Raw genomic sequence first — 20,751 nt, 5'->3', positions numbered from 1 at the left:
AATGGAATGTTGCTCAGCCTTAAAAAAAAGAATGAAATACTGCCATTCGCAGCAACATGGATGGACCTAGAGAAGTAAGTCAGAGAAAGACAAATATATGACGTCATTTATATGTGGAATCTAAAAAATAATACAAATGAATTTATTTACAGAACAGACTCACAGACATAGAAAACCAACTTATCATACCAAAGAGGAAAGGAGGGAGGGATAAATTAGGAGTATAGGACTAACAGATACACATCAATATATATAAAATAAATAAACAACAAAGATTTACTACATAGCACAGGGAACTATATGCAATATCTTGTAAAATCTTTAATGGATAAGAATCTGAAATATATATATAATTGAAATATATATATATAAAACTGAATCCTTTGCTATACACCTGAAACTAGCACAATACTATAAATCAACTATAGTGCAATTAAATAAATTAATTAAATTAAAAAATAAAAGCTTCAAGCAAAATCTCCCTATAAAATATGTCATTTTAAAAAATGCCTAATGATCAAGATTATTTTATGGGTAGACTGTCTAGTAAACACCTCAGATGGATAAAGAAACTGAGAGCAAAATTTAAATTAAAGGTGGTACCTCTTTACTAAAGCATCATAGTTCCAAATTAGCCTCCATTTACTCCAGAGAGACATGCATGGACATGATAAAGGGAGAAATAGAGAAAATTTGATAATTATGTCTTCAAAAGATTTGGGGGCATTTTTACTGGCAAGTGAGTGGAACCAAATAGAAAAGAAGTATACTAGATTTTTAATCAACATATATTAACAATCTGCTGTGAGGGCCTAGTTTTCAAGAGTTCAGCTAAGAAAAACTTTGACCATTCAAGAGTTCACATAACTCTTGGGACCCAAGCTTTCAGCACCAGAAAGTGTGCTCAGAAAGCTGTGCTATCCACAAGAAGGACATATTCCCCACTGCCCATTTCAGATATGATTTAAGAAGATAACAGAAAAGAAAGGAGCTTCCAGAGAGAAAATTCCATGGGTCACAGAGAAGATTGGACAAGATAGTTTCTGCTAGAGCAACTAATTAAGAAACTTTTTCTAAGCCCAAGGTATGGAGCCTTCTCAATGTCTGCCTTTTGGGGATTTCAAAATTGCTATGAATTAATGGCTATTATGTATCTCATATTCTTCATCTTTCTAAATGGGAGAAGTTATTGTTGTTAAATATCCCTGTTAAACTATCACGTATTTAATAAGAGGGTGAGGAGTAAGCGGATAAATATTCCTTTAAATCGTAGTTCTCTAGACCAAGAAGAGCCTCAACCAAATCTGTTGGAGATGTTCTTGTGTATCATCTGCAGGTCCTATACTGTGAGCTGGTAAAGTGCCTGGATGGGACTTTGGGGTCTCTCCTGTAGGCAGGATTTGAGTGTGTTCTACAGATGGGAAGAGGAGAATAAAGAAATATTAAGTTGGCAGAGACAATTAATATTCAGTGCAAATCCATGAACAGGCCTACATGGCCTTACCTTCCCTTGCAGTTGAGTTGAGGCCTCGCTCAGGCAACATGCTTAACAATGAAAATGTGAGCAAAAGTGATGGATCACCTCAAGAGCAAGGCAATTAATCATTGGAGTGTTTCACCCTTCCTACTCTTTCCCTGCTTTGGCAGCTCTGAAAAATGCTGAAAAGTCTTGATATGACAGCTTCACGAGTTGAAGGGATCTAGGATTCCTGAGTCACTAAATGGAAAACAGATTCTGTTGACACACACTACACTTTAAATGAGAGAAGAATGAGTTTGTTTTGTTAATTCATTGAAATTAAGCATAGCTTTAAGCTATCCTAATACAGACATGTTTATTTTGAGATGCCTACTAGACATATAACTGAAGCAGCCAAGAAACCATTGACTATATGAATGTGGATCTCAAGGGAAAAGTCTAGGCTGGAGATATCAATTTGGAAGTTATTCTAATTTAGAAATGGAATTGAAAGTCATACAACTATCTCTAATTAGGAAAAAAAAATGCAGATAAAGAAGAGGACATAGAATCACAGAGTATTAGCTTGCTTCATTTGTTTAACCCCGAATACCTGTGTGATATAGCATATCTTCTATTACCAGTGACTAGTTTTTTATTTGTGTGTCCAGCTCAGACAACCAGCTCTCTAAGAGCAATGCCTGTGTCTGTGTCACTCAACTCATTTCCTGCATGAGTAAAGACACCTTTTTAATCTAATAATGGTGATAGTTCTTTACATATAAAATGTAATCAATATCAACTTTAGTCTTTTTCAATACCTTAATTCAAAAAAAAGTACTCTTATTCATTTGCTAATTTAATTTGTACAACAAACTTGTGGTTAGGATGACAATGGTGCTGGAGATGATGAAGGTCATCATGCCATCTTGGAAGGTAAGCAGAAGGTAGAGAAGCCCCTGGAAATACTGGAAATCTCACACACATCAAATCTAAAACATTTTCCTCAGGCAACAAACTTCATGTTAGAATTATAGCTAACACTGAGAGCCCATTAAATGATAAGCAATGTACCAAGCAGTTTACATATTTAATTTAATCCTTGCAAAACCCTTAGAGCATCAATACAACTGGTTCCATTTTACAGGTTACTACTAAATTTCCAAAAAGTGGGAAACTGCCCAAGGTCAAAGACCAGAAAGTAAGGGAGCCATGATTTGAATCTAGATGTATTTTATTCCAAAGCCCACGTGCTTTCTGCTGCAGCACACCATAGTGCCTAAACATGGGAATTTAGTAAGTTCTCTTTCCTCCTGCTGGTTTGAAAACTATAATAGAACCATGAGTTTTCTCAAGATTTCCCCCCAGTAGATAGCATGTGAGCCATACTGTCTCTTATCTGTTTGGTCTTTGCTCCATAGATGATAGGGTTAAGCATGGGGGTAATTAACACATAAAGATTTGCCAGAAGGATATGAATATGGTGGGGGATATTCTTGCCAAAGCAATGGGTCAGGAAGGTAAAAAAGGATGGGATGAAAAAGATGAAAATGACTCCAGTGTGGGAACCACAAGTATTGAGAGCCTTGTGCCGGGCATCCTGGGAAGGAAGTCTAAACACAGCTTAGAGGGTCAAAGAGTAGGAAATGCCAATGAGTGCAACATCTACCAAAACTGGTGCCATTGGCACAGAGAAGCCATACCAGATATTGACAGTGATATCAGCACAGGCCAATCTGGCCACCCCAATGTGCTCACAGTATGAGTGGGGGATATTGGTCCGACAGTATGGCAGCCTCTTCAGCAGGAATATGATAGGGAAAATGGTCCCAGTGCTCCGTCCCCAGATTGCCAGGGTCATTTTTACAATAGCAATAGGAGTTAAGACGGCTGTGTACCTCAAGGGAGTACAAATGGCCACATAGCGGTCAAACGCCATGGCCAGCAGGATTCCTGACTCAGCCACAAAGGCAACGTGAATGAAAAACATCTGAGTGATGCAGGCATCAAAGGAAATTTCCCCAGCATGGAACCAGAAGATAGCCAAGGCCTTGGGCACAGTGGTAGTGGACAGCAGGATGTCAGTGCCAGCCAGCATGGAGAGGAAGATATACATGGGTTCATGGAGCGTGTGTTCATGGAGGACAACGAGGATAAGGGCTCCATTTCCCAAGACGGCAGTGATGTACATGAGACAGAATGGGATGGAAAGCCAGGTGTGGTAGTTCTCCAGTCCCAGGATGCCAAGCAGGATGAACACAGTGGGATGGAAGATGGTGAGGTTAGCGCCAAACATACCTGCTTTAAGAATCTATGAAGACTACAGAAAGTGGGAGTTAGTGAGCAGAATCAGCTATACATTTTGGTAAAGTTAAACGTTAGATAATAGAATCAATCATGAATGTCTTGACTTAGAGGACACAGTGTTTTGCTTTCACTTCCTACACTGTCACTGCAAACAGAAATATAAACATAGGTGCCTGACCACAACTCAGCAATGTCTAGAATCTAGACATGACTCACCATTCTCACCTACATGCCCTTGCTCAGGCTTTGGTCATTCTTCACCTGTTCTGTTGCAATAGCTTCCTAACTAATCTAGTCTCCTCCTCTCTCAGCTTCCCATCCTCGACCTCTCCACAGGCATCAGCTATGTTGCAGCCTGGGTGGTATGCTTAAAAACAAAAAATCTTTCTGTGTTTTCTCTTACAACCCTTGTATAATGATTTATTGATTACAAGATAAAGCCCAAACTTCTCGGGAATGCCAAGCCTTCCACAATCCCATTGTTAATCTCTTCTCTAGCTTTTTTTTTTTTTTTTTTTTTGACTGGATCACCATGTCCTTCCTTTTTATGGCCAAATATCCCACCGCATGGATATACATTTTATATATCCATTAATCAGTTAATTGACACTTGGATTGTTTTCACTTTTTGGCTATCATGAATAACGCTGCTATGAATATCCATGTATAAGTTTCTGTGTGGATATTTTTTCATTTCTCTTGGGTATATCCCTAGGAATGGAGAAACTGTCAAACTGTTTTCCAAAGTGGCTATACCATTTATATTCCCAGCAACAATGTACAAGGATTTCACTTTTTCCACATTCTCAACACTTATTACCATATGACTTTGATGACAGCTTTTTTCATGGTGTGAAGTGGTATCTCACTGTGATTTTGATTTGCATTTCCCTAATGGCTAATGATGTCGAGCATCTTTTCTTGTGCTTATTGGCCACTGTACATCTCCTGTGGAAAAACATCTATTCAAATCTATTGCCCATTTTTAAAAAATTTATTGTTGAGTAAGTATGTTTTCATTTCTCCCTCTAGAGTGGAATTGCTGGGTCACATGATAGCTCTGTATTTAACCTTAAATATTTTTTAAAACTGCCAGACTGTTTTCAAAGGCAGCTGCACCATTTTACATTCTCACCAGCAGTATGTTAGGGTTCCAATTTTGCCACATTCTCACTTGGTATTATTTCTTATCTGTCTCGACTGTAGCCACCTCAGGGAGCATGAAGCGGTATCTTAATGAAGTTTTAAGCTGTATTCCTCTGACTGCTATTGATGTTAACCATCTTTTCATGTCCTTATTGGCCATTTGTAAATCTTGTTTGGAAAAACTCTGTTCAGGTCCTTTGCCTATCCTTAGGCTGTGAAATCTATTTTGCTTTTAGATAGATAGTTCTGTGCCAATTGATTACATTCTGCATAGTAGGTTGGGATTTTTTCCTAGAGCAAGCCAGGTCTTTATCTACTGTAGCAAATTCATTAAGGCTTTGAAAGAGTTAGCATCTACTCAGAAGTCATGTCATATGGTATAAAATGAAGATTTGATTCAGCACAGACTCTCTAAGGAGAAATTTTATTTGAAATTTTGCTTTCAAATTTTGAAGCACTACAGGACAAAGTGGGATTTGAGAGCAGCTTAGAACTGAGTGCTAAGCCATTATCTAGGTAAAGCGTAACAATATTAATTTTAAGAGACAAAGTACAAAGCTTTACTTTGATTATTTAAAATCATGTTTAAAAATACACAAGCAAGTGGTAACTGTAGTTAACGACCACATTAACATAAAATTGAATACAATCCAACTTTCACTAATTATGGGATAATTAAAATTACACTTTTAGCTAAAAATAATGCTTTTAATTCTTTACATCTTTTTCCATAAGCATCACTGAACAACATAAGCAGGTAATTAAAAACATAATCTACAAAATATCTTTACTTGAAATGTAAAAAGCCAAAAAATCCAAAGTCAAATAAATATGTACAATTGTGGGGCCCTACATCATCTTATGAGTGAAAATGCTACAGGTAGAGAGAGGGACAAGAAAGATAATATAATGAGATGGGAAAATGCCAGCCTGGATGCCCAGAGACAAAGTCTCTCACTTAAGAGTAAATTACCTAATCTCTCTGGACCTCAGTTTCCAAATCTGTGAAATGAAAACATGCAGACATATGGATGTCTGAGGCCTATCTCTACACGTCCTATTAATCTGCAGTGTCTAAAGGCAGAGTTCATCCATGGCATTTTCTAAGGAAACCTATTCAGGAAAAGTCAGTCTGACAAATCAAGATTGTTCCCAATCAGGGAGTCTGATTCACCTCGAAATAAATAAAAATTCTCAGTACAAACACAGTCCAATCCCCAAATTGTTTGTTTGTATGTCAGCTGTATGTGTGTGTGTGAGGCTGGCACTTTCCAAGATTTCATGGTTATTTCATAAAACAGGTTGTATCCAAAACATTTGGAAAACAACAGGTTCAACAAAGTTGTGGCAGACTCTTTTAGCTGCTTAACCAAAATCCATTCTCTACTTTCTTCTCAGTTTAGCATCACTTTAGTTTGATTCAAGGCAGTGACACGTCTGGGTGATGGACTGTGACTGGCCTAAGCCCATCACTGTAATCCTGCTCTCTGCTTTCTCAGCTTCCCTTGCAGCTACAGGGGGCCAACTCATCACACACAGCCATGGAATTCTCCTCTTCCCACAACTATCTCCAGGGATTACTTTTCCAGAGACTGCTTTGACAGACTTATTGACATAGGCTAACTTAATTATAAATCAGACAGATGAATACACCTACCAATCACAACCACCTAATCAACCAATCACACCAGAATGTATTCATCTTTTAGGCATTTCTCCCAAAACCAATTACTCCGGTTTCCTCTCAATAAATAAAAACCTGTGCATTCATTCATGTACTTGATCTTACCTTGCCCTCATTTTTGGATTGAAAGGATTGAAAATGAAGGAAAAATCTCCTGGCCAAGGAGGAACATGTCAATTATACTTCTTGTCTATCATGAGCCTAGAGAATTCAAGAATTCTTATTTTCTGAGCATCTGAAACGTAACACTCATGTGAATCAAACTTTCAGACATAGATGTGCTGTCAAATTAAAAAAAGCTGGAATCTAGTAATTCTCAGACCTGTGTACCAAAATCACCTGCAATGCTTTAAAAAGAAAATTATAGGTCCCTTCCATGCATTCCACACCCCTTCTGATTTAACAGGTCTGGAGGTGGCTCAGGCATCTGTAATTTTTGAAGCCCTCCAGGTGACTCTGACAGGCAGTCGAGGTTGAAATACTGTGCTTTATAAATCGTAGAGGCTGTGACTCCAAGATGCTTACATGCGTGAGGCCGTAAGGCACGGTAGAAACACCATCCTAACATACAGGGGTTCTGGTCTTGGTCTGGGACTCAGCAGCTGGGTGACTTTGGGGAGATAAAACTCTGAGTCTTCACGTGTCCTTCAAAAGCAGTTAACTTTTGCTATGGATGCAGACACCACACGTTTATAAGAGAGCATGGAAAAGTATAAGGAATCTGAAAACTTTTAACATAGTACTTAATGCTGTTTTTCTCTTGGTGTAATATCCCTTCCCTTCCTTGTAGGCGGGGAAAATCTACTGTTCCTCCAACGGAGTGCTGAGTTTAATGCTCAATGCTTGGAAGCCGTCCCTGACCCGGCCGGCTGCACACAACTGTCACCTCGTCTGGCGGGCTGCACACAACTGTCACCTCGTCTGGCTTTCCGCCGCACTCTCCGCATCACCCCCGCCCACAGGCCTCGTTAAGGGACCACGTCCCTCACCCGCACTGGTACAGGGGCAGCTCCTGCACAGCCAGGGAGTCGGACTCTTCTCAGCACCCTCCGCGCGGGCAATGTCGGCTGACATGAACCAAATGTCCATCTGTCACCTTATCACTGAAGACACAGAAACGACCCCCCTGGAACCAGCTAGCTACTTCTCGCTCCTCTGCCAAGAGCTGAGTCTTTTTCCTTCCCCACACTTCCACTCGTGGGGCTCCAGCACGCGAGGCAGAGGAAGGGCGGCGGCTGAGCCCCGCCGCCCAGTCACAGCGCGGACGGCCACGGGCTGGCTCTCGGGCGCGGTACCCACGGGAGAGCCCGATCCGTTCCCTCGGCCGTCTCATAAAGCAGGCACTATTACTACCCGCGTTCTACAGCTACACGGCCGAGCTTCAGGGGGCTTAAGTAACTTGCTCGACAGGTCAGAAGGCCAGGAGGTGGAGCCAGGAATACGGAAGTCGCTGCACAGCCTTAAACTTAAACCTTAAACTCTACACGCACCTTCCTCACGATTCCTTGGTCCAGGAAGCCGACTTCCTCGGTCCTCGCATTTGACGGCGAAGCTGGTAAAGCCGTAACCGACGAGACGGGAAGGTGGAGGAGGCCTCGTCCCAAGGGCCTGCTCCTCGCGGCGCCTGGGTCGCGCAGGAGGACCCCTGAGGTCACCGCGGACTGCCGGGCCCCGCCCACCGCGCGAGGCCGCTCGGGGCCCGCCAGGGACGCCGTCGCGCGCGGCCCTCCGTCGGAAGCCTCCGCCGCAGGCGCTCCCCGCGTCTCCGGCAAGCACCTCAGGCCTCGGACCCCCGGGCCAGCGAGCGGCCGCCGCGCGCCTCAGCGCTCTCCTTCCGCGGCCCGCCCGCCCGCAGGCTCTCTCTTCTCCATCTTTCATCCCCTTTAGACACTCTCGCAAAGCTGAATTACACCGCCATCCATTCTCCACACAAAATCTGAGTTTTCCAACCTTCATGACCTTTGCTCAAGCGTTTCTCTTAATCTGGAACGTACTTTTCTACCTTCAATATTAAAAATCCTATTGATCTTAAGTCACAAACTAAATATTTCTCATATGGGAAGCCTTCCCAAGGTTCAAATTCTGGTTTTCCAACTTTCTGATTATTGACAAAAAGCAAGTTTTTCACTTCTCAAAAAATGTAGCCTTTTCTGAGGAGATGAACTATTCATTCTTATTTTGCAAGGATTAAATTAAATGTTATATAAACAGCCTAATATAGTGCCTGGCATAGAAAGACTAAATAAACACTAGTTATTGTTATTCAGTGAAACAGTACACTGATTAAACTTAATAAAGTAAACTTAATAAAGAGCCCAGAAACTACTATACTTGGAATTTAAAATGTAATAAAGTAGCATTTTAATTTAGTGAGGAAAGGAAGACCAACTCAATTAATGGCATTTGGATGTTGGACTACGTTATTACATTATTTTTTAAGAGAATAAAATTAGTTTCCACCTTACTCAGTAAAAAAATAAAATTCCAAATAAATTAAAGATGCACATTATTTTTTAACCACAATATTAAATATTAAAAATTAAAATGAAGTCCTTAGAAATATAGAAAAGTATGTTGGGGTTGGAAAGCTCTTCCTGAGATAAGAAAACCATATTTCATGAACAGTAACAATTGAATGATATTATTATGCAAAAATGTAGTCAAGGATAAATAAAAATCCTAGGCGAAAAAAATTACAAAGCATATAACAGACTAAAGGGTAATATCCTTAAATACTAAGTTTCTATAAATGAACATGGAAAAATTAGAAAATGTGCAAAGAATCAAAATAGGAAATTCACACTACAAGAAAAATAAATGGCCAATATTCATTCATATACAGATGTTTGAACAGATGTTCAAAATGTAAAGAAATGAAAATCAGTGTCATATTAAAATATCATAGTTTTCCTATCATATTGGAAAACATTTTTTAAAATTTAGCCCCTAGCGCTGGTGGCATTGCATGAAAACAAATATATCTTTAAGGGTATTCATTGCTACACTGTTGCAATAGTAAAAGAAATTATTACAATTTCCATATCCATTAATAGGATAATAAATAAATTATGGTACATATATTACAATGGAATGTTTTGCTTCCGTTTTTTAGAAAAGGAGTAATAGCCATAGCATACAGTTAAGTAAAAAAGCAAATTGAAGATTTCAATGCTTAAAATAATTTTTTTCTCTGTGTGTATCAGTTAGGACATTTTACATTATAAGTAGCAGAACATCCAACCTTAGTTTGGCTTGAGAAAAAAGAATGTCTTTGTTCCTGAAATTGAAAATTATGTTTCTAGTATCAGATTTATCTAAAGATTCAAGACATCATCCAGATTTCCATTTCTTTATGACTCTCAGGTCTGCCTTCCAGGTGTTGACTCTCCCAGAGTCAGGGTTAAGGTGAGATGAGTGGGTACAAAATTTAAGAAGGTACCAAAAACCTCCGTAAGCAAGATAAATAATATTTTAATATAATCTGTCTTTAAATAAAGATTAAGCAAATTGCCACAAACTGTCACAATGAACAAAATATCAAAATTTTAAACAAAGATAGGGTTGATAGGGCTATACTGGACCATATTGCAACCCAAGGCAAAAGGAAAAACGAGAGCCCTTTATATATCATTGACCCTTGAACAATGCAGGGTGTTAAGGGCACCAACCCTCCAGATAGTAGAAAATCTGTGTATAACTTTATAGTGGACCCTCCGTATTGGTGGTTCTGTATCTGCTAGAACTATAATGATGAATGAGATACATTCAGCTAACCACAGATGGTGTAGTACTATAGTATTTACTATTGAAAAACAAAATCTGTGTATAAGTGGACCCACTCAGTTCAAACCTGTGTTGTTCAAGGACCACTTGTACAAGTTTTATGTGGTTTTAATGGTTAGATTTGCCCAAAATTTTATTTTGAAAATATTATTTATGGGTTTCTTCCATTAAAATCAGTAAAATTATAATACATTCTAATTTTCATATAAATAATACATTTCAACTTTAAGCTGTGAGTTTTACTCTACCTACTTTTCAATTGTTACAATATTTTTAACCCACTTTAATATTCTAAGGGGAGAAATTAGCCATTGTCCCAGCTCTGCATAGCAGAAATGTCTGCAACAGTTCAAGATGTCAAGCCGTACACACTGGACAGTGTATACTTATACTACATTATACAGAGGACTCAAGAAGATCGTGTCTGAATCAACAGTTTATTGAGTTTATTCCAGGAAAATCTAAAATTCCCAGGAACCAAACTTTTATTCCCTTCCTAGATTTCCCTTCCCATTTATTCCCTTACCTCAGTTCAAGAGAAATTTCTTCCCTAACATGTGAAAGAAGCTGCCAGTTGCAGAACTCTGGAGCAAAACAGGATAGTGTTTATACCTCATCAGGAATCCCTTGGGTAAGGAGAGCGCTTCTACCTTACTTAGTCTTTAGGGACCATCCCACTTAATTGAACAGAATCAGACCCCCGAAGGACCAGTCTCCAGAGATCACTGACTCAGGAACCAGAGAGGGTGGGTAATCTATGTCCTGCCTGAAGCAGCCTGTACAAGTTGCACCTGCTAAGGACTCCATATCTCTGTCTAACCTGTGGACACAGAGTGGGTTAATGCAACTAGTTGCTGCTAATCAGTACATAGAATATTAAAGCCCCTCCTATACTTGCTAGACCTCAATGTACATAGAAACCTGCAGAAATATAGACGAGATAGTAGCTCTGAAGGAGCTAAGTGGTGTGTGGGGGTGGGGGTGTGGGGGGGTGTCCAGGTGATTTTCAGTCATAAAATTAGGTAATATTTACCAGCAAAGAGTACAGAGGTCAACCACATCACCAGCATTTTAAATTAGTCCATCCATAAATATACATATTGAACCCTATGTTATTTGCTGGAATTGTAATTATGAATGAGACATAATCTTTGCCCTCACAGAACTCAAGTTCCCAAGAAAAGGAACAGGAACAGGAAGAAAAGCTCCCATGAGTGGGAGTTCTATATCCTGGAGGAGATAACCAATTGATATCTGGATTTGCATATCTAAAACTCAAAAGAACTCTAGGACAGAGAGATGGGGGACTCATTTAATGTAGGCAGTGGCTAAGGAAATGAGCTTTTTTGTGCTGAAAAAGCATGTAAGAGTAAGGGTCAAAATGTGAACTCCAAGAAACTACTCCAATTTTGCTTACCTGGTCAGAAACAGTGTGCTATAATTCCTAATGTTGAGGATAGTCAGAAGCCTGATAGAACAGAAAACCAAGAGTACCCTGTTTCCTCCTACTCTTGTCTTTCCCCAGTCTCTGAGATACAGCAAAGACGTACAAAGTAAGAAGTCCTGCAATCAGCAGCTTATTTGCCACCATGACGCCAAGCTAGCTTTGTGAGAAATTGGTTTACTAATCACTGGGTTTGTGGACTAATTTAGCTGATCATTTAAGTGCTTGATAGCGATGCCTGTTCTATCTTGAGGGAGGTAATTGTGCTTTCATTTATTTTTCAAACATTGAGTACGTTCCATGCATTTTGTGATGTACTGAGAGTCCAAATGTGAATGACACACATGCTTCTTTTTTTCTATTTATTTATTTGCCAGTTTTATTGAGAAATAATTGACATACATTACTGTATAAGTTTAAGGCATATAGCGTCATGGTTTGATCTGCATACACTGTGAAATGATTACCACAATAGGTTCAGCTAATATCCCTTCTTCTCAAATATGACATACACTCTTCTGATTCCAAGGAGCTTATAGTCAATTAGGGGCACAAATAAACAGCCTGTCATAACTCATTACATATTTTTTGAGATCTGTAAAAGACACAACAGACATACAAAGGTAGGAACCTAGGAATGTCTGGAAAAACCAGGAAAGACTTCTCAGGAAAGACAGTTCTTGAACTGAAATTTGTAGAATAAACAGGAATTTTCCAGATGGCTAAAGGGCATGAGTGGCTGTTTTTCAAAAACACCTGCCATCATAGAAGTGAATGGAGAGCTACTGGAGTCTGTACAAAGAATCAATGCACATTTTGGGATTAAAAAATGGGAATCCCTTTTGTTCTTAAATGTAAAATTTTTTTACCTATTTGTGCATAACTCACTTCATGTGGTGTTCAGCTCCCTGTATTTCTGGAGTACAGAGGATACTAAATGCTCATGTCAAAGCCATACACACCTAGTTATTATTTCTGGGTTGTGGGGGAGGGATTTAAGAAGAGAAGACAAAAAGTAGAGAAACATGAGAGGCAAAGAAGATGATCCAGAAGAGAGAAAAAGAAAAGTTGCAGGAAGAGGAAGAAGGAAGAGAGAGAGGAAGAGAAGGAAAAGCTCTCAGTCCAGAAAATCTCTGTGATTCACGTAGTTTCCTTGATAAAGCTGGGAGTTGGGATTCAAGGGGAGCCATTAGCCCAGAGCAGGAGCACAACACCAAGCCTTGATGTTAAAGAACCGGTGGGCGACCCCCTCCCGGATCTGCTTAGTCTTCACACCATAGACAATGGGGTTGAGCATTGGCGGCACCACCACATAAAGATTGGCCAGCACAATATGGACATGCTGAGGTATGTTCCGTCCAAAGCGATGGGTCAATAATGTAAAGAAGGATGGAACATAAAACATGAGGATGACACAAAGGTGAGAACCACAAGTGCTGAGGGCCTTGTGCCGGGCATCCTGGGAGGGCAAATGGAACACTGCTCGGAGGATCAGTGAGTAAGACACAGCGATGAGGATCACATCCAAGATGACCATGACGATGGGCACTGAGAAGCCATACCAGATGTTAATGGTAATGTCAGCACAGGCCAAGCGGGCCACTCCAATATGCTCGCAGTAAGAATGGGGGATGATGTTGGTCCGGCAGAAAGGCAACCGCGTTAGCAAGAAGATCACTGGGAAGATGATGCAGAAACTTCGGGTGACAATGGCCAGAGCAATCCTTCCCACAACAGGCCACGTTAGCATTGTTGCATAATGCAGGGGGGTACAAATGGCCACAAAGCGGTCAAAGGCCATGGCTAACAGGATGGCTGACTCCCCCACAAACATCATGTGAACAAAGAAAACTTGGGTGACGCAGGTATCAAAGGCAATGTCATGAGCATGGAGCCAAAAGATGGCTAGGGCCTTGGGGACAGTAGTGGTGGACAGCAGGATGTCGGTGATGGCCAGCATGGAGAGGAAGACGTACATGGGCTCATGAAGGTTACGTTCCATGATGATGACCACGATCAGGATGCTGTTCCCCAGGACTGCAGTGATATACATGAGGCAGAGGGGTACTGACAGCCAAATGTGATAAGCCTCCAACCCAGGGATGCCCAGTAAGACAAAAACTGCAGGGTGGAAGATGGTAAAGTTGGTGTGAGTCATGATGCACTTTAGGGTCCTCTCTGTGATGACTTAGAAGCTGATGAATCTGCTGAAAGGGAGAGAAAAAGAAAGCACCTGTGAGTATGTGCAGAGATCACAAAAGACAGCGTGGGTCTCTAAACTGTGGGACTCATTTACAGAATTCCCGGGGACATGGCAGTGTGATGGGAGTCATAGCTTCAGCTCTAGAACCAAGGAGAACTAGGAGAGGGAATCATGGGGAAGATTCAGTCCAGGCTAAGGACAAGGGAAGTCATTTCTCCCTTGCAGCCCCTGACCAGACTCTTTTATTCTCTAGTGTCTTCTTTTCTCCCAGTGAGTCCCACCCAACTCTTTTTTGTTTATGCCCATTCCCTCTCTAGAGAGTTATGTAAAATCCTTTTACATCTTTATGCATCTTAATTTTGGAAGACTCTCTCAACATCATAACGACATAGTAAAATGCACCCACAGGGGGAGGGTATAGCTCAAGTGGTAGATGTTCGAGGCTCTGGGTTCAATCCCCCATACCTCCTCCAAAAATAAACCTAATTACCTCCCCACCACCACCAAATAAAATAATTAAACAATATGATAATAAATAAAAATATTTTTTAAATGCACACACAAGCCACATTAGATAGAATTGCTAGTTAAATATATAGGAGTTGAGTCAGTTACTTTTTGCCTAGTTGTATTATCTAGCAACTTATTTAAACAAGTATTAATTTCATTTTGCCATTTTTCTTGTACTTGTGTTTCACATCTCAAGTGTTTTTCACCACTCTTAGGTTCTTTTAAATGCACAGACTCTACACACTGAAGCTATGTCCCTAATAGATGAAACAGCCTGCTCCCCACCCCAACCCCAGATTATAAAAGTGGACCTATGTTAGCAGTACAATATATGGAAGCATTAGTTGTGAGATGTGTCATGAGAAGTTTGTTTCTAACAGTATATAAAGTACCAAAATTTGTAAATGGCTTATCCTTTTAATAAATTGGAACAAATTCAGATTTATCCCTCTAATAGCCTCACTCCTGTTCATGTGCACTTAAAGCCAGCATGTAAAATGCTTTCATAATCTAAAGCCAGTATTATTTATGCTGCAGAGGCACTGAGATAGTCTTAATTCACTGGCATACCCTTAATAGCAACTCATATTTTTTTAATAAATCTAAACATCTCAAGAAAAATGTCCATCAACCCATTTGTTTCACTCCCTATAAACACTTTGTGGATTCTGTCAACATTTGGGTAAGCATATGGTGGTGTATCATGTGTAAATATCATCATAATATTCTTATGATGTGACAGCAAAAACACGGAGGACCCCAGCTCCAAGACACAACCTCTTCTCCCAGCCTCTGAATCTGTTCTGTAAAATGCAGGATAGGAGACTGAGTGAGGAGGATTTTTCCAGTTTAAACACCCAGACTGACACCCAGATTACCAGGAGGAAGTTTCCTTAAGAGCTTTCCTCACTTTGGGATTGGGGAGTTCACAGCACTCAGCACAGTGTCTCACACATCATAGATTACTTAGGAAATGTTTAAACAAATGAATCATGGAAATAGTCAATTAATCCTTCACCAGTAGCTTTGCTTGTTTCTCCAAAATGATGATCAAAATCTGAGCCATTTTCCTGAAAAGCCCCCACTGATATCCCTTGTCCTGGTACAGTCTAATTCTGACTACTTTATGAACTGCCCTCAAACCTTTTATCAAGAGGTCTCTCTTCCCCGTGTTCTCCTGGTACTTTTCCTGGCCGCTTTCCGCATTCTCGTTCCTAACCACTTCCACCTCCTAGTCCCACTGACATCTCCCTCAGTGCCTACACCCCTTGCCACCCTGAGCTCTGTCATGCTGCAATCCCTCTCTCATCCTTTGTCTCGCTGACCACTTGTCCTTATCCCACATTTCCTCCGTCCCAGCTCATCTTTGTCCTTTACTGATACTCTTAAATACACACAAACACACATACACACACGCATACATGCACTCTTGCCAATCCCTCCCTCTACCACCGTCAACGCCCTTAAATTCACCTATAACATTACAGTATCAGATGAGGGGTTGAGAAAGTGTCAGAAAACAGCTAGAAACTTTGCTTGTTCTGAGGGAAGAGGAATGAGAAGGAAAGAGAAAGCTGGAGACTGACCATGTTGGCATGAGGGTTGTCACTACTCCTGCTCTGTACAGGGTGCTTATATTTAGAAACTGAGAAGCCATCTGCTTCCTTCTTCTGGAGTCAGGTGTTAGAGTCACCCCTGGGATCAGTTCCCCTTTGGTCCATGAACCAAAGGAGAAATGAAAACCCTTCTCCAAGAAGGGAGTCAAGGGAGCCAAGAGGGAGCACTAATTCTAGGGATAAAATGCTCCAGACAAAATGCACATAAAGTATTGGAAGACACAGCATAAGAGCAGTGACAGAAATCCCAGCAATAAAATAATAACATAATAACAGCTAATGTTGAGCCCTACTAAATCCTTGTCGTGGTGTTAGGGTTTAGTATAAATTATTGCATTTAATTCTCAGAACAATCCAGTGAGATAAGGCATGATTATTGTATCCATTTGGCAGATGAGAAAATAGAGATTTGGAGAGATGAAATAGCTGATAAGGAGGGAAGACAAAAGCCCCCTCGGATGAACATGTCAAAGTGTTCAGACTCAGTCCAGAAACATAGATTAAGGGAGCTGAGAGGGAGAATCTTAGTCAGCCACTAGGGTCAGTCACTCAAGAAAAAATGAGACAATAAATGAAAAGTTGATTAAAATTTTTACACAATTATGGCCAATAGGCACATGAAAAAATGCTCAATATCACTAATTATCAGAAAAATGCAAATCCAAACTACAATAAGGTATCACCTCACACCAGTCAGAATGGCCGTCATTCAGAAGTCCACAGACGAGAAATGTTGGAGAGGCTGTGGAGAAAAGGGAACCCTCCTACACTGTTGGTGGGAGTGTAGTTTGGTATAGCCACTGTGGAAAACAGTATGGAGATTACTCAAAAGACCAAAAATAGACTTACTATATGATCCAGCAATCCCACTCCTGAGCATATATCCAGAGGGAAACTTAATTCAAAAAAATACATGCACCTCAATGTTCATAGCAGCACTATTTACAATAGCCAAGACATGGAAGCAACCTAAATGCCCATTGACAGATGACTGGATAAAAAAGATAACCACAGAAAAGAATGAAATAATGCCTTTTGCAGCAAATGGATGGACCTAAAGATTATCATACTAAGTGAAGTAAGTCAGACAAAGATAAATATCATATGGCATCATTTATATATGCAATCTTAAAAAGTGATACAAATGAACTTATTTACAAAACAGGAACAGACTCACCAATATAGAAAACAAACTTATGATTACCAAAAGGGAGGGATAAATTATGAGTTGGGGATCATCAGATATAAACTACTATATATAAAATAGATAAACAACAAGGTCCTACTGTATAGCACAGGGAACTACATTCAATATCTTATAATAACCTATGATGGAAAAGAATATATACATATTATTTGTTTAACTGAATCACTATGCTGTACACCAGAAACTAACACAACATTGTAAATCAACTATACTTCAATAAAAATGAATTAAACATATAAATGTGTATACACTATAAAAATAGTATCTTTACAATCTCAGGGTAGAAAAGAACTTATTAAATAATAAACAAAAGCATATGGCCTTGATGAGATTTTTTATTAAAATTCAAGTTTATTGTAAGACAAATGACACCATAAATAAAATTAAAAGATAATTAACAGAATGGAAGGTTATATTTTCAATATAAAACGAAAGTTTAGTATCTTGAATATATAGAGATGTCTAGAAAAAATACAGGGATTTAAAAGACAACTGAATAGAAAAATAGACGAAGAAAATGATCAGGCAATTTACAGAAGAGGAAATTTAAATGACCAATACATGAAAATGTATGAAAAATGACATTAAAATAGTGAGCTAATATTTCTTATAAATCAGATGCATTAAAATGTATGTATGATCATATGATGCGTCAAGGATGTCAAAAAAAGTATCTCTCAAACTGCTGGGGGGAATACACAAACGAACTATTTTGAAGAGCAATTTAACAATTATCAACTAAAGGTGAAAATGTGCGTATCTTATGATCCAGCAATTCCACTTCTAGAGGTACACTATAGAGAATCTTTCATACATTTGAAAATGGACACATGTGTAAAGATGTTAATAGCAGTATGCAGAGCAAAATAATCAGAAACAGTTTTAAGTACATCAATAAATGAATTATATTTGGCCTAATCATATGCTGTAAAACTATATAGCAATTTAAAGGGATGACAAAGATCTGTATCTCTGAATAAATAGAGTTCAACACATAACTTTCTGTATACAGTAGGCAATAATCTATGTAAATATTTAAAAGTACCAACTAGCAAAAGCATTAAAAACTGAATTAGAAAGATACACTAAATTCAGGATAATTACTATCTCTAAGGGGAGAATCAAACACTATGGGAGATAAAAGAGACTTCAATTTTATCTGTAATTTTTATTGCCTTTATTAAAAAGGAGCTAAAAGCAAGTTGGACGAAATGTTAGTAATTGTCAGTTCTGGATGTGCTGACACATGTGCATTTGTTCTTATTCTTTATACACACATGTACACACACACACACACACAAAAGCCACTTCTCAAATAAAATATGACCAAGAAAATACAAAGAAGCATATTAGAGACACAAGTATCAGCTATGAAGCTGCTGCAATATTCTGAGATAAATTTGTGGGGTATAAAAAAGGACATACTGCAGTGGGGACAGAGAGGAGACATACACACACACACACACACACACACACACACACACACACACAAGGACATGGGCTTCAGTGGCTGTTTGGATGTAATAAGAGAGGCTGTTTCCCCATTCATATTACTGTGCTTGCATATACTCTTTAATAATGTTTGCTATGGATGATACAGCACTTTTCCTGGTTGTAAGAGTCAGCCATGCAACGTGAGCCTAGAGGAAGGGAGGCAATGATGGGAAAAGATAAAGGTGCTACCTATTACCTCAAAAAAGAACTTCAGAGAATTAACTTCTTGAAAAGTGGCCCCAACAAAGTTAGTCAATTCAGAAGTCCCCCTCTAAGTGCAAGAGAGCCTTCAGAGGAAACCCCTCATCCCGTGCTAGGTCTTTAGGAGACCATCTCAGCATGGCTCTCACTAGCCAACAGTGTTCAGAGAGGCTTAGTCAAAAAAAAATGCCTCTTCCATGCCTCACATTGAAGGAAAGAATGATTGGATAAGTTAAGGGGAGTTTCAGGGTCCCAACCTAATCTTTCTGTCTTACAGTGTTGCCTGGGAGACAAGGATGAGAACTGTGTCCTCGGCACAGAGGAGAGCAATAGCATCACTGCTAAATATGGTCAAAGGGCTGACCCAGCTTCAGAGGAAGGGTTAATGAATAAGGAGAGCAGACAATATTACAGGAAAATTGTTAAAAACTAGATCTGACCTATTTCATACCCCTATTAGAACCTGACTTCTATAGGATCCTATTATAACAGAAGGAGAATCGCTCCTCTCCCAAATCTACAGCCTAAGTGTCAGAACATCCACTGTCCTAGGGCTTGGGGACTCCCAGTGCCCCATTAAGGACCTTCTCATGGAAGGACTGGGAAGTCCAGATGGAAGGGGGAGGTGAAGCCGGAAGACAGAATGGTGCGGTGGTTCCATGACTTCCTCCACATCTCCATAGGAGAATGGAGATATGAAGTCCCTCTGTCACTCCAGAAACCGAGGGAATATGAAGCCTGGGCTACAGTGGTGTTACTGGTCACAGAGGGGACTCACACTGACTTGGGAATAGAGACTTGACAATTGAGAATTTGCCTTAGGAGTTTTCTAGAAGAGGATTCAGTGTTGAGTGGCACCACTAGGACCCAAGATTTTCTGGTCTGTAATCTACTGTGTAAATAGATCATCACTCTCATGTCTTGTTGCTCATTGGTCACTGTAAGCAGAAAACCATAGATCAGGCCCACACAGACACAGCTGATCTCTCAGAAACCTGTTCTACAGCAGGTGTGGTGGCAGCTACATTAGACAAAGTGAGAAAATCAGGGGGTCAGTCCCCAAGTGGAGCCCTCCTATCCTATTTTCATGCCAGTCCAGAAGCCACTGTGAGATCTAATAAGCCTCCCCTCTTCCTCCCGCTCCACCTCTACTACCTCCAGAGGGCTGGCATCCACCTCTGAGGTAATAGCCCCACAAGGTCACAGGTGTATTGCTAGAACCCCTCCTCTAATGGCCAGTGTCACAGGCAAAGACCAGCCAGATCACCCGTCAATATGCGGTCAGAGAGCTCCTATAATGTTGGACTGGAGCCTGGGAGACCAACAAAGGAAAATTTCTAGAGACAAAGTCAGTGATATCCCCCAATACTTCCTGCATTACTAGAGAGTGGGAAATGCAGAATATAGCAGATTTGCAAGAATTTAATAACTTCAATGTTGTTGGGCTTAAGGGGTCTGTGATTTATCTTATGAACAATCATTATACAAACAGTTAGTGCCCAGGATAGGCATGTGTCAGCCAGAAGTGCTGTTAGTGTCCTCTTGGGACCGTTTGAATGTGGTGGCATCAAGGGTACTTTTTCCCAACCCTCTCCTTCATGGCTCTCAGCCCACTGCTCCCACCTCCCAAGAGCACCTCTCCTCCTTTGGTGGGTGAGGGATCACCATCCACTGCCAAATAATTGCAGCTCTTTCTA

At 40.0% G+C, this 20,751-nt stretch overlaps 2 protein-coding genes across 2 annotated transcripts; both read right to left on the bottom strand.

Moving 5' to 3' along the window:
• Positions 1-2,810: 2,810 nt before the first annotated feature.
• LOC105076831 (olfactory receptor 52B2-like) lies at positions 2,811-3,755 on the bottom strand. The gene is given in 1 exon segment (XM_074372494.1): positions 2,811-3,755. A coding segment is annotated over 1 exon segment (945 nt).
• An 8,429-nt stretch (positions 3,756-12,184) lies between these two features.
• On the bottom strand, positions 12,185-14,290 carry OR52B2 (olfactory receptor family 52 subfamily B member 2). Its single transcript, XM_010964971.3, has one exon. The coding sequence runs from the start codon at positions 13,979-13,981 to the stop codon at positions 13,013-13,015; it is 969 nt and encodes a 322-aa protein (XP_010963273.1). The 5' UTR covers positions 13,982-14,290; the 3' UTR covers positions 12,185-13,012.
• Between the last annotated feature and the right edge of the window lie 6,461 nt (positions 14,291-20,751).

The sequence above is a fragment of the Camelus bactrianus genome, chromosome 10, assembly GCF_048773025.1.
Source record: "Camelus bactrianus isolate YW-2024 breed Bactrian camel chromosome 10, ASM4877302v1, whole genome shotgun sequence".
Classification (NCBI taxonomy): Eukaryota; Metazoa; Chordata; class Mammalia; order Artiodactyla; family Camelidae; genus Camelus; species Camelus bactrianus.
This window is presented reverse-complemented; position numbering and strand designations above follow the sequence as displayed.

Coding starts and splice junctions, on each gene's coding strand:
- OR52B2 (XM_010964971.3), bottom strand. CDS start 13,981: ATGACTCACACCAACTTTACCATCTTCCACCCTGCAGTTTTTGTCTTA.